The sequence below is a fragment of the Pithys albifrons genome, chromosome 4 (genome assembly GCF_047495875.1).
Source record: "Pithys albifrons albifrons isolate INPA30051 chromosome 4, PitAlb_v1, whole genome shotgun sequence".
NCBI lineage: Eukaryota > Metazoa > Chordata > Aves > Passeriformes > Thamnophilidae > Pithys > Pithys albifrons.
Genome location: NC_092461.1, coordinates 19,639,659 through 19,654,277, shown reverse-complemented (window position 1 = coordinate 19,654,277; position 14,619 = coordinate 19,639,659). Strand labels below are relative to the sequence as shown.

General features: G+C 38.9%; 1 protein-coding gene across 6 annotated transcripts in view; it reads left to right on the top strand.

Annotated features, from left to right (window-relative positions):
• Positions 1-14,619, top strand: part of FHOD3 (formin homology 2 domain containing 3) — a 390,828-nt gene that overhangs the window by 332,185 nt on the left and 44,024 nt on the right. For all 6 annotated transcript variants that reach the window (XM_071553603.1, XM_071553605.1, XM_071553602.1 and 3 more), the window contains 3 exons: positions 574-732; positions 8,948-9,130; positions 14,175-14,294. In XM_071553603.1, coding sequence (XP_071409704.1) covers positions 574-732; positions 8,948-9,130; positions 14,175-14,294 — 462 coding nt within the window. The remainder of the gene's footprint in view (positions 1-573; positions 733-8,947; positions 9,131-14,174; positions 14,295-14,619) is intronic.

The window sequence follows — 14,619 nt, the reverse complement described above, 5'->3', positions numbered from 1 at the left end:
TAAGTTTGCCCTGGCAGCCAGAGCTCAGAAAAACATACCAGTGCCTCCAGAAAGGCCTCTGTGACTCCTTTGCCCAAGGCTGATTTATAACACAGGAGAGTGCTGGCAAGCCCTGGCTGTTTCCCAGCCAGCCACACATGTGAGAAAGGGTCAGTGGCCAGTCCAGGCTGATGCATCCACTAGGGAATTGAGTCCCAGAGTCCAGTGGCTGCCTATCTGCTGCCCCACAAGCCCTGTGCTGGCCAGTCCTGCTGCACAGTAGAGCTCTCAACTGACAGAGACAGCTTCCGATGTTTTCAGACCAGCTCCTGCCCCAAACTGCCCTTGTGGGGACTCTCAGGCTAGCTCTGCTTTGAATGGCAGCATTCAGATCTCTGGTTGAATCATGGCAGCTCATGTTGATACCAGCAAGGATGTGGTGGAAGAATTCAACTTGTTTTGATGACAGCAAATGAATTAGATTTACATTCAGTGTCAGCTTCCTCGAGTAGGTGAAGTCATTAGTGAAAGGAGTGACTTTTTCTTTATGAAACAGGTCAGAGGAATAATAATTTTGTTCTCTTCTTTACCAAGAAAACTGCTGCAGATGGGAAGCGACAGGAGATCATTGTATTGGACTCCAAACGAAGCAACGCTATCAATATTGGCTTGACTGTGTTGCCCCCTCCCCGCACTATCAAGACTGCTATTTTGAACTTCGACGAATATGCCTTAAACAAGGAAGGAATAGAGGTAAGAAGGAATAGTTGATGTCTTCAAGTCTGCATTTTCAATGCTTCCTTTTTTTTTTTTTCATCTTGCACATGATACAAGCTAGATTTGTCATGGAAGAAGAAGAAGAAGATGTATTATGTCATGTCTGAGTGCTGAAATTTGTCAAATCAGTGCCGTGGGCTCAGAAGCATGTAGCATCCATCTGAGATTGGGCATGCTCCATAAATGTTGATTACTTGCTTTGTTTGTATCTGAATTTGAGTAACAATCCTCTTAATTCCTGTCAAGATTTTCAGAGTATTATCTCAAGCTTGACTGAAGTATTGTGAGCAGCAAGTACAGGCATTGACTTACTAGGGCTGATGCAACTGGTACAGGATTTAATAAATTTCATGCCTAGCTGGCTGTTGGAGTCATTCTAGATTGTATATCTAATGGAAAACAAATATAGTGACTAGTTCTGCTCAAAATAGCATTTCTGTGTTACTGTTGTTTGAAGAAAAGCAGTTGGTATAAAGATTATAGATGATGTAATTTTTACCATTACTTGTTCGACTTTGCAGATATTCTTATTGAGATCCAAGATGAGCTCTGTTTATTATTTTTCATCTAAACATTTTTCCGCCATGAAGTGTAAAAGAAGCCTACTGCTCCCCTGTTTGCTCTTTTTTTTTAATTATTGTTGTATTTGTTTCAAAGCCTATATCATCTAGTACGACTAGTTGGCACAACTACAAACTCAACCAGTGGCTGAGCTGCAGAGGTCATATATTGATTGACAGTCACCTTTTAGGGGTTTGGCACCATGTTTCATGATTTCCACCTTCACTGTGCTGACTACAGAAGAAAATGAGAAAAGCTGGCTGGAATGGCTGTGGAGTTGCCAGCCGTTATGTGCAATAGAAATACTTAAGTCAAAAGATCATTCTAGCTAGAAGGCAAGGCCTGATTTATCCCTACTATAATATAGTTCGTTCCCAAAGCTGTTTTACTTATTTGCTATAATCATACTTTACTTGCATTGTGAAAGTGACAGATCAGTCTATAAAAGTAGTTTACCATGACCCAGCCCATGCACCCACCACAGCAGTTGGCAGGACTAAACCTCAAAGTAGTGAAGTACCTCTCCAGCCAAACCCAGCTCACAGACCACCAGTTAGATCTGAGTGCTGTAGGCAAGGTTTCCATACAGAGTCCAGTATAAAATGCCTGATAAGAAAGGACACACTTTCATTAACTTCCATGTATCATCTCCTTTGAATTGTGTCCTTCTCTGGCTTGCTTAACAGAAGATCAGATGCTCTGCACAGCCCACCCTTTCCACTGCCAACATTTGTTTCTGGGCTGCCAATCTGCCATCCACCTGTGGTGTCCACAGTTGTGAGTGCCTTGTACCACCACACCCTCCTCTAGGTGGCCTTCCCATTAGCTGCCAAGAACCCATAATTTAATTTCAAATATATACACAGGTAGCTTTCAAATTGAAGAATTCAAGAAAACCAGGAAATGCCACACTAAGTATACTTGCCCAGTGCTAAAGAAAATGGGGTTTCTGGGATCTATGGCCACAGTTTGATGCTAAGGTTGTGAGCAATCCTAATGTGATCATTCTGGTATTTGAAATTAAGAGAATGGGTAAGTGGAGCAAAGCCCAGGTACTTTGCACTTTGAGAGATGAAGCCTTCATTGATTGGGAAGGATGATGTTCATGAAGAGGATATTCTCCCTCTATATTCTGGATTTATTTACTTCTTATTAGGTAAAACCCTATACTGAATTCAATCTCCCCTTCCCAATCCCAAGCTACTGATTTTTCTTTCAGTATGTTGTTACAGAGTCAAACAGATGTTTATAGTGATATAGGGCTGGATTAAGCTATGCCGAATTGGGCAGGAAGCACACAGGTTGATACTACAGACATGCGTTGTTGTGAGTCCAACTGTTTTTGGCAAAGCTCTGCCTCAGTTTTCCATACTACCCCTTTGGTCTACAGTATAGACAAGCTTTATTTCCTGCACTTATCCCTTCTTCTGCTTTAGCCTTAGAGTTAGCTTAGAGAGCTTGTCTTTTTAGGCTAGATTTTTAGGAAGCTTTCTGATTCATATCTATGGTTCCTAAATATTGGGAAATAATTGGTAGCAATGATGAATGAATCAGTAATAGTGTAAGAATCAGCTTCATTTGTAAAAACCCCACAGATTATAAAACATATTATTTGCTATGTAATTTAATTGATAACTTATCTATGGATTGAGTAAGGCAGGACTGGTATGCAAAAAAATTCAGCAATTTGCCTAATATGAAAATTGTACAGTGGATATTCAAAAGCCTTTCTTCATAGTTAATTGTCTAGAAGAGATGTCACATCTGGTAAGCAGAAGAGGGAAGTGTCAGGAGAGCAGGAAAAGACATGTAATGTGTGCAGTGACACCATAACATTCACTGCTAAAATTTCAGAGAAGATATAATTTAGGATCATCTTCAGCTTTTACCAGATCTGACACAGAGCAGAGCACGAACAGCCTAAAAAGTCACCTGAGCCATCCTTTGCCTTGGCTGGGAGCTCTTTGTCATGTCCTTCACTGAAGACCATCATCACTGCCATGTTAGCCTGTGTGTGGCTTTGGTTCTGCACCTTAGTGGATTGAATGGTGTCTTAACACTGACCTTGGAGATTCTTCTAAGAACAGTGGAATGAAAGTAGTGCTGACAGTAGTTCTAGCAGCAAGGCAGTGATGCATCAGGCTGCAGGCTCCAAGTTTGCAGTAGCCCAATTCATCAAGTCCAGAGTGACCCAGTAAACTCTCCACTGTGTCCTGCTGAATGCTGCTGTGCTTGTGGCATTGAACTCTTGTTAGTAATCCGTATTTTACTTTTTAACTTTAAATGTTTAACTAAGTAGAAAAAATTTTCCAGTTATTTTAAAGTCCTTGATGTCTAAGTACATTACATACTTTTAGGCCATGTGCTTAAAGTGGTTAGGTACCTCTGAGCTGTGAAAAAGCCAAAAATGGGGGCATGACACTAAAAAGGCAGATGAAGTCCACTTAGCATGCAAAGCAGGCACTGTTAAAAACGTATTTTCAAAGGAATGCACATTATGTGTTTGCAAGCATGCGTCAGTCCAGCTAAAAAAAAATTTGCCACCTTACATTTGCCAAAGTGTTTGTGTTTTCTTTTCTTTGAAAGCTTGGCATTCATTGTGTTCAAACAACTTGGAGCTCACTGCAAAATAAAGACCTGCCTCCTTAGTATGGATGAGGTCTTTCTGTGAGCTAAGCAAAAGAGGTGAACTTAAAATCCTGGCACTTAATTTTTATGTATCATGGGCAACTGCAAGAATGGAGTACAACAAACCAATCTTTGGTGCTTGTCTGCAGCAAAGGAAATGAGTGGATTGCTCTGTAAAAGGCTACTCAGTAAGGGAATGGGGATCAAAATCAAATTATACCAAAGAGTATGATTAGTTTAGCAAAGTAAAATTTGGGATAGTGCTGTGAGGAAATTAACATGGGTTGTTTTGTGCTCTACAATATAGCTTTTTGATGCTATGCAATACTGTTTGCATTAGTAGGAATAGCTTTTAGTAAAACTCTTTGAAATGAGAAATCTCTCCAGGTATGCTAGGCTGTCCATACTCTTATTAAGTACTTTGAAGCAAAGGTGTTTGGAGTGTCTAGGTAGCCCTGAGATGTAAAAAGGGATAAGAAATGAGAGCTTAATGTTCAAAAGGCAGATGGTGACATGTATAAACAAAAATAATTATTTGATTTTTTGAAATAGTTACAGTACTTTCATTTTTATTTTGATCATTGACATGGTGTATTGGCATTTGCAGTTTCAGTTGTTTAGCTAATGCTTTGTAAAAGTGTAATAGGATATTTCAAATCCCATGCTAGCTTGTGTGACCTGAAAGAACACATTTTTTTACAAGTCTAGACAGGAGAGAATGGCCTCAGTGGTGTCTTGCTGGCCGGACACTCAGTCAACCTACCACTGCTCTAATCAGCTTCAGACTTTAAAGAAAAAAAAAGCCACTCTTTCTCTCCTTGAAACAAACCAAAATCTCTTCTGCAGTTGCTGTGACCAGCAATGGTGTGTTCATCATTTCAGTGGAGAGCTGAGGAAGTGGAGGGGTGTGACTGAGGCACTGGTGTCAGTTCCTGATTTACAGGGATGGCCAGCAGCTTTTCTCAGAATTGGATCATTTTTGGAAGAGTTGAAATACAATTAGTGCAGGCAGTCTCAGTTATTGTGGAGTTCTGAACTTCAGATGCTGTTCTAATTTCGTAGTTTCTACAATAATGCAAACAGCATTGTGCCTCATTAACACCTGCCTGAGAAGCTGGAGTGCGAGAGCCTTTTAGGAGTTGAATTGTCTGCTGAGACCTGTCAAATATCTGATGAGATGCCCACTAACATGTGTTTGGTTATGCAGCTTACAAATTTATGGGCCTCACGCCACAGAAGACCCAACAACCAGATATTTAGGTTCCTACTATTTTTCAGGCTGTTGTTCACCTGGTAAGATCAGTTGAAACGAAATATGAAAGCCAACACCCCTGCACCCTCATCATCACTTAGGAGCCCATTATCTCATGAAAGAGATAACTTAGCACCTAATTTACTTAGAGGCTCTGAGCTATTTGCAGTCACTTCTTTGCTTAAATGCTTCCTTGCATCCCACAGAGGTCCATGACCCTCAGCCATATCAGGTTTATAAATTTTTCCCTGTGAACCTTGTAAGTCTTTCCTCTTAGGAACTTCTGGAGATTATATCTCAGAAGGGCAGAGTGCAGAAAATAGGCATTTTATCCCTATGCTGAAAGTTCAAGCAAGTGGCTGAGTCCAGCAGCAGAGCAATTAGGATCCATATCCTCATGAAAAAATTACTTTTTTTCCTCCATTATTTGTGCTTGGGTTTTCCTCAGAACATAAAACTCTGGCCTGAACAGTTGTGTGAGAAAGAATGAAGGTGAAATACATGTGTCACACATACTAGAGAATATGAGCTTTGTTAATAACTACTTCTTCTTTTATGGATCTGGATGCTGCCAAGACCACCTGAGTTATGAGGAAAGACAGGAAGCTGGGCGTGTTTAACCTGGAGAAGAGCAGACTGAGAGTGGATCTTATCAATGCCTATAAGTCTCTGAAGGGAGAGTGACAGGAGGGTGGGTCAAGGTTCTTATCAGTGGTGCCAAGCAATAGGACAAGAGGCAATGGGCAGAAACCGATGCAGAAGAAGTTCCACCTGAACATGAGGAAGAATTTATTTACTGTGTGGGTGACTGTGCACTGAAAGAGATTCCCCAGAGAGGTTGTGGAGTCTCCCTCACTGCAGATATTCAAGAACCATCTGGACACAATCCTGTGCCATGTGCTCTAGGATGACCCTGCTTGAGCAGGGAGGTTGGACCAGATGCCCCACTGTGGTCCCTTCCAACCTGGTCCGTTCTGTGATTCTGTGTACTGGGGAGACTGTTATGAACTAATGATTTGACTCAAAGCTATTTGTAATTTAATGGTCACATCAGGTGCCAGTAACCTTCTACCCTGCTGTGGTTTTATGCTACTTTTACTGTTGCTGAGGATTCAAAAAATAATAGTAATAAAAATTAAAATAATAATAAAGTGGCAGATGGTGTATTCATCAGTTTCCAGCACTGAAAAAATGGCTCAAATTAGTCATAGACTGGAAATCAAGAATAGGAGCATTTTACATCTAGCTCAGGGGCACACCAAGGATGACGACTAGCAGGATCAGAGTTATTTGCCCAAGCAGATCAGAAGTGCTGGTGTAGGTCATTGTTATGGGAGGAATTGCACTCTGGATGGTGTGAGATCTGCCAGCAGCTCTGGTCCCATTAAGGCTTGGCTTTCAGCAGCAGGGCTGATGCTCAGCAGCTGGCACCACAAGTACGAGCTCTTTTGCTTGGCATTCTCTGTTTCTCATACTATGGTACACAGCACAGCAACTTTGCAGTACATGGACTTGAATGCTTTTTGTCAGCTGCATCTATCTTGTGGCGTTTACATAAAGCTCAAGGAGGAGAAGAATCCCTTTGGAAATAAAGCTTACTGTTTCATTGCTCTCTTTAAAATGCCCCAAAGCAGTGCAAAATCTCTGGAGTGAGGGCTCTGCCCCACCACAAAATACTTGTGGGATTCCTGGGTAGCTGCCAAAAGTCCTAGTTATTTGTAGGAGGCAATTGAGAATACTGCTGAAGTGTTACCCTTTAAAAATGCATCAGAAGCATTTTTTCATGCATCACATGGCTACTGCTAAAATATCCATGTATGGATGTTCAATATGGTTCTATTTACAAGCTGCCCTGTCTCAGCTGAGGGCATCTTGGCTGCTTTCCATTGTGGAAGAGAGGAGTAGGCACTAGGAGGCCTGACTTCTTCAAGGGACACTGTAAAACACCTCTTCTTGTGAGTTTCAGACTCAGGTTTGAGGGGTTTTCGATGTGTGTTGGTTAAGCACTGAGAAATGCCCTGAAGCAGCTGCTTATAACTCTAATTTTATGTTAGGTATGACCCAAGTTACAGATTATAGCATGTGTGATGGATGAATGCATGGATGTATGGATGGATGAATTAGTGGATAGCACATTTCAAAATCAATACACAAATGCTATCAATTGGAAGAGATGTACATCAAAATATTTTCCAAGCAGTCATTGTCAGGCTAAGGAAAAGCACCAGAGTGTATTGAGGGATTTTTCTCCTCTTCTTTTTTAACTTCAGATATTAATTTTTTAAGGTAGAAACTTGCAGTGACCAAGCAAGGAGGCTCTTTTTTTGTTGTTTGTAACTGAGAGACAGAGCCAACATTAACAGAAAGAAATGCTTCTTTATTTATGTTTATGAAAGTCAGCAGAAGAAAATGGACAGCAATACAAATGTTGTGGCTAAAATTAAATAAGTCCCAGTTCAACAAATTGAACATGATTTGCCTGCTTACCTCTTGTTCTTTGCCAGGAAAGGTCCTTGCTCTCCCATGCTGTACAGACAGCCAGAGAACCTTTCAGTACTAGAAGGGGGCACTTGTGCTGCTTGGATGAATTGGCTGTGTCCAGCATTGGAACAAGGCTGTAGTTTGGATTGGCAGGTCTGATAGCTTTTTGGCTTTTTGGTATTTTTATTATTCTCTCCTCCCCTTCAAAACGGTCTCTATCATTATAGAAGGCTACAGCAAAAACATGTCATTCCTCGGATGAATAAACAAGTTGTGTTAGAAATCTGCTTTGCTTTAGGAAGGCATTTATTAGTAAAGACCTCAACTTATCTGATGCCTTTATGTTGTTTTGCTTTTTTTTTTTATTTTCAAATGTGTATGTTATGTTAAAAACTAATTAAGAAGCAATATCTTAGAGAGCTCTACTTTGAGAAGGAAAGATGCCAGAAATAAACAAGCCTGCAAAAGGGAAAATTTAAATATTTTGAGCAACACTGACAGCAGAAACTAAAAATATTGACATCCTTTTTCATCAAAATTTTAGACTTTTCAGATCAAAAGAGAAAAAAGCCTTATGTTTTGCAATGCATAATTCAGCTTTAAATTCAATGTCTGTTCCTTGGGATGTTGTCATTTAGGGTGAAGTTTTTAGGAGTGACCTAGTAAGCTGCAATAGTTTTCATGTATAAAAAACAAAACAGACTGAACCAAAAGCAAGGAATTGTGGTTACAGCAAGGGACAGGAGTCCTCAAGTTATTTTTGTATACATACAAGTGTGCTGGAAGAGTTGTAGATTTTGAGGCTCAAAGGGACCTTAAAATCTAGTCTGACCTGCTATAAATCACAGACCACAAAACTGCTCTCCTTTTAGCCGTACTACCATATGTAATTTGAAGAAAGATGCTCAGTTTTGACTTAAACATATGAAAGCTGGTGAGATCAGTCCCAAACAGTGTCCCTTTGTCTCCTTCTTTATTTCATCCCATGATTACCTATATCTACTGAGCACAGATTAAAAAAAAAAAAAAAAGAAAAGGGAATTTTAATTCAGATATCTTTTTCAACAAACTGCAGGTGTGTGAGATAGCAGGCCTCATTCTGTTTTCTTGGGCATGGGGTAGTTCTTGGTTACTACAGTGCTGTCCTAGTTTAACAGCCCAGGACTTCTTGAGGACTTCTACTGGTGCTGCTGTGAAGTCACGCAGCATCCAGCCCTTTCACACCTCTCAGCCCTGCCATTGATGCCTGTCTTTTGTCTCCCTATACAGAAAATCCTGACCATGATCCCATCTGAGGAGGAAAAGCAAAAGATCCAGGAGGCACAGCTGGCGAATCCCGATGTCCCCCTGGGCAGTGCTGAGCAGTTCCTTCTCACCCTCTCCTCCATCAGTGAGCTCTCCGCCAGGCTCCAGCTCTGGGCATTCAAGATGGACTATGAGATAGTGGAAAAGGTGATGGGAAGCAGAGTGGCAGGGGTGGAGACTCTTCTGAGCCTTTGCTTAATCTGTCCCTGACCTCGTTATTACATGAACATGTATTTTGAGGAAATGGTAAATGGGTAGCTTTTGTTTCAGTGTTCCAGCAGGAAACAGCTAAAATGATCCTTCATAATCTATTCCTTCTATAAAACAAAATTAGAGATTATGTCTTCCTTCCTTTAATTAGTTAGTAATGATACTGAAACAAATAAGAGTGCTAAATCTTGACCACATCTTCTCCAGATGTTGTTATTCAGGAAATTCTTACTTCAGAGCAATGAGAATTTTTCTTTGATTAAAGATTGTGTGAGGACTATGATATTCAGTCCTGTATGGGAAAATGAGAGTATTGATCTTGCATTCATTTGAACTAAGAAAAACACCATCCATTAAGGGTTTTTTTGTTTATGGTTCTCAAAATTCTAAATAAAAGGTAAGGCATCCTTCAGGAGTGTTCTGTTCAGTTAAGTCACAGAAAGTTGTTGCCACCTCCGTGGATGTCTTTCATTCAGAGAACACTGTAATACTATAATTGAGTTGTCTGTTATTAATGATGAATCATAGGCAAAAATTTTAAAAAGAGAATGTAAAATTTTGGTGCATTGATGAAACAGAATCAAACTGTGTAGGCAATTTCAGCTACTTGCCTTTCACAAGGTGCCTCTTCTGGGTGGTGCTTATCCCATGCATTGCTCTTAAAGCAGCTCTCTCCTATATTAGTTTTGTGTCTGTATCTGTGCAGAAATGTGTGTATTGAAAAATCTGTATCACTTTGTGTGATATCCATTCTAAGAAGTGGGACATGCTTGTGAAAATGCCTTATGTTTACCTAGAAATGGTTATTTAACCAGTTGTGCATAAGTTGATTGATCTGCAGATGATACTGTCTCTGCATAATCTTCCTAGATTTTAAGAAATGCAATCACACTAATACTCGGGATGTTTTAATTGCAATGTTCTAGTCTTAGCCATTTACATTTCTTACTTGTATAACAAAATACTTGTTATGGAATGAATACTTTCTTGCCAGTTCTTTCTTTTTTTTACTCAGGTACTGATATTTATTATGCTTTGAAGTTACCACAAGGCTAAATTATACCTTTCGCATCAGCTGAGTTAGCTGCAGCTGTTAATCTCTGCATATACCTAGAGTTTCTGGTGTCCTCTCAATCTAAAAGTAGCATCTGAAGCACTGCTAGAAGCTAAAGAAGTTCTCATAGTTTTCCTGATCCTTTGCCTGTAATGGTTATGCCACAAAGTTAGTTCATGAATTGCCAGCTAAAGTCTGTGTAGAATGGATGCCGTTACAAAATACCTCAAATACTTCAGTTTCTCAAAGAAGCAATAGCTGGAGTCAAGATAGAAGCAACATTTTTATCTCCGTTGAAAGGTAGATAGGACTAATTACAGTACTTACTGTAAAATGGTAGAGGAAATAACGTGTGTAACTCTGATAAAATGAGCATGCAAAAAGAACCCTTGCAGAAAACATGGATGGGACAGATAGCTTGGGTTGAAGAGGAAGATACGGTATCAGATGTCAGGGGTACAAGAGAGAGTGAGCACCTCTCCAGAAACAACAGGTTAAAGTAAGGGGTTAAGTTCCAGGTAACCAATAAATATACACGTTATTTAGACTGAGCTAAGGATACTCAAATTTAAAAAATGAAGTAGTTTGTATTAGTGATTGTGGTAACAAAAGAATCCCATAAGCTGATAACATTTTTCTGTTCTTCAAACTATGTTTTTGAAGAAGATCCATCTGTAAAAGGGCAAAGCTTAGGTGCCAAAATCACTTAGCTCCACAGTTTTTGTCATTTTTTTGCCCAACATTTGCTTTTTTTACAATCTATTTTAAAATAACCAAAATTCATAGCAGCTCAGAATGCATTTATATTATTTATTGAATCATGCACATATTTTATGTAGGAAATTAATTAACCTTGCTATTATTTCCATGAGGCTGGAATTTTTAGATGGTCCATGGTATCAACAGTGTGAAACACCTGAGGTGTTGATGTAAGACCATGCTTCTCATAAATGAGAACATGCTTTTGCTAATCTGCCAAGAACAGAGCTTTGCCTATTTTTACCTAAGTAGGTCTTGGCTTGATGTCTGACAGCCTGAAAGAAAAGGGCATGAATTCTTCAAGTATCGGGTTAAGTGATACATTGTTTACGTTCATCAGAAGCTTTCCAGGCATAAGCCCTCTTTATTGGCTTGAATTTAATAACTAAAACAAGTCAGGATACATTTGTAGGGAGCATCCTCGGACTCTGAGGGTCTTAATTTGATGATGAATACTCGTTCTTTGCTATCTACAGAAAATAAAAAGAAAAACCCTCTCCAAATGGTTAGTTGGATAATACGTATACTCTTTTGAAATGGTAACTTGAATGCCTACTGAAGATCATTAGTGGAACAATGATTTTTCTCACCTTTATTTTAGTATCATAGTATAAAGGTGTAGGCAAAAGAGGTAGAGTTTTAACTTTAAAACTTGATTTTCAGACTTCTGATTGCTCTGAAAAATTACATTGTTGCTTTTCATTCTTTGTACTGAACTATTTATGATGCAAATGCTGACAAATCACATTATCTCAAAGGGAGTTTAAAAGTCTAAGAAAAAGGAATAGAAACTTTGGTTGTCCTAAATAAGATTATTTTTTCATAAGATCACTACAGGCAAATGCATCCTTATTGCTGACAACTTTAAAGGATCATAAATTAATATAAGCAGGTGTAAAAATGAGAAAAGTAGGAGTGGTAAAGAAAAGGGCTTAATTCAGTTTTTCTTTTGAGCAGAAAGATTACTCCTGACTCTAGTCTTCTTGGAGACAGTGTGCTTCAAAAATAAGTGTTCAAAAACATTATACTTCTGAGTGAAGTACTTTCTGTCTGAAAATTTTGCAAAGTGCATCAGAGCTTTTTAAGTTTTATGGTATGATCCTGATACTTTTTGTTGTTTTAGAAGGATATGTTCCTATGTGCAGGTCAGTCTTGATTAGAAGAAAATATGGAAAATTAAATTTTGATCATCTCAGAGTTCCCATCTCAACCAAGTTTTTTCCCCTCCTGGTAAAGCACAGACATGAAAGCTAAACTTATTCCCAGTACAGCAGGTTGGTAAATGGTGCATATATCAGATTAGCTGTACAGAACGTGTGCCACGTCCTCCCTGTCCCAGGACCACCGGACTCCTTGCACACGTATAGTTGGTTTCATTTGTGCATGTGTGTCAAACGTTTATTAGGCATTATCAGATGTCTTGCAGACAGGAGTTCTGGACCAATCCTCAAATTTAATTCAAACATAATTTGTAGGTGAAAAATAAAAACGTGGTATCAAAGGATACAAGGTATCTCTGCCTTGTGTATCTCCCCTCTTTAGGTAGAAGGTGAGTTCTATAGGAAGCAAGAATAGGTATTTTGTCTGATTATTCATTATCTTGTTCACTATTTTTTATTTTTGATTCTACAATAAAATAAAAACTAAAGAATTACTATAAATGTGTACTATATGCAAGGAAGTCTAAGCTCAGATAACTTGCCTGTAAATAGCTAAATGAAGGGCTCAGTATGGCCTACTTTGCAAGCCTTGTATGCCACCTTTATATTCACCTTGAGAGTGCTTTAAATTAGTCTTTTAGGAATGATTTTTTAACAGGTTGAAAGTTATCTGAATAAACTAGTTCAGAAGCCTGTGTTTACTGCAGATGCAGAGCTCTTTGATTCATCCCTATAATGCCACAAAACAAACTAAATCAACCCTGACTTTAAAGCAGCTCAAAGAATTCTGTGCAGCAGTGTCTTGATTTTAGTTCAAGTTGATGAAGTCGTGGATTATTTAACACCTCTCCTCTGAGGTGTAAATTACTTAGCTCACTATCCCATCTCTTAATTTGTCTTGAATTTTCCATATTCTTTTCATGGGATGAATTCTGTAATGACTAGAAATGTGTGTTTCATTCATCTTTTGTGGTAAAATATCATTACAGTTATTGAAGGACCTATTATATGTCTTCAAGAAAGTGAAATTCTGTTATTTTGCTTCTTGGTCTAATATAACAGCTTAATTTTGTCTTCTTGGCTCATAGATAGTACGAAAAATACAGGAGATTGGGGGAAAAGTTCTCCCTGCCCATGTCAAGAGGAATTGAAACTATATGATCTTTAAGGTTTTTTGCAACACAAACCATTCTATGATTCTGTGAAAACAATGCTGCTCATGGATGCTTAGGATTGCATTTGGATATAGAAACAATGTGAACTGTTACTGTGCATACAAAATAAATAACCCTGAGCCTCACACAGAGACGTAGAAATAAGCCCTGTCAACTCAAATTACACTCACTCTTTTCCTTTGAACTCTCTGATGTAGTTCACTTCCCGAGGTAATGGAACAGAATTTATGTTTTCAAGCCTTATCAGTTTACATACCTATACTCAGATAACATGTGGATGGAAGATGCATTAGGTTAAAAGTTTAAAATGAGAATATTTGCAAAGCTTGATGTTTACAGCAGGGACTTTTTCCACAAAACCATATCCAAAACTCAGAGGTGGCCATCATTTGAAGAAAGTTGTAGGGTCAGGCTCTCATTATCAAGTCAGCCCAATTTCTAACCTTCTTCGTTTGTTTCTCAAAGATTAGAAAAAGTCATTTTAAGAAGCTTTTTTATCAGCTGGGGCATAGGGGTGTTCATGCATCTAACTCAAATGCAGCAGCCCCTTCTCTGATTCTCTCTCCTGTTTGGAATCACAGGATAATCCCCAGGACAAGTAAGGCAATTGCATACATAAAGGAGCAACATTAGGAAAGTATTTTGTGTAATTTTTTTTTGCTGTCCTTGCATGTGATTTATTAGCTTGAACATGGAAGAAAGCCAGCACACATGGCCAGTTTACACTCTGCAAGACCCCAGTTCAGGAACTTTTTGCATTAATTAATCTAAACCATAGAATTAAAAACTAGCCAACTGCAGCCTTCACTTTCTTGTTTCTGTTCTCATGGCAGGAAGTTGCAGAACCACTGCTAGACCTGAAGGAAGGAATGGACCAACTGGAGCACAATAAAACTTTGGGATTTATCCTTTCTACTCTACTAGCCATTGGGAACTTTCTGAATGGAACCAACGTAAGCCTGATGTCCCAGCATTTCCCGTGCACTTTTTCCTTCAAAAAAACAGAAGTCAAAACCATTATGATAATTGCAACCCACTACTTACTTTGTATCAGAAAAGTAATTTAGGAAACAAAGCTGGTTTTTATTGTGTATTAGTTTGCTCTTTCTCTCTTTCAGCATAATCTGAAGAAAATGCAGGGCTATGGACTCTTCTAGTGTAACTCCTTTAAATTTAATGTTGGTGTTCCCCATTCAAATTGTGAGAACTGTGTCATGAGTCATTTCACTGCAGATAGACTGATTTTAGGCCTAGTCCTCAGCAAGTTAAAAATTAATA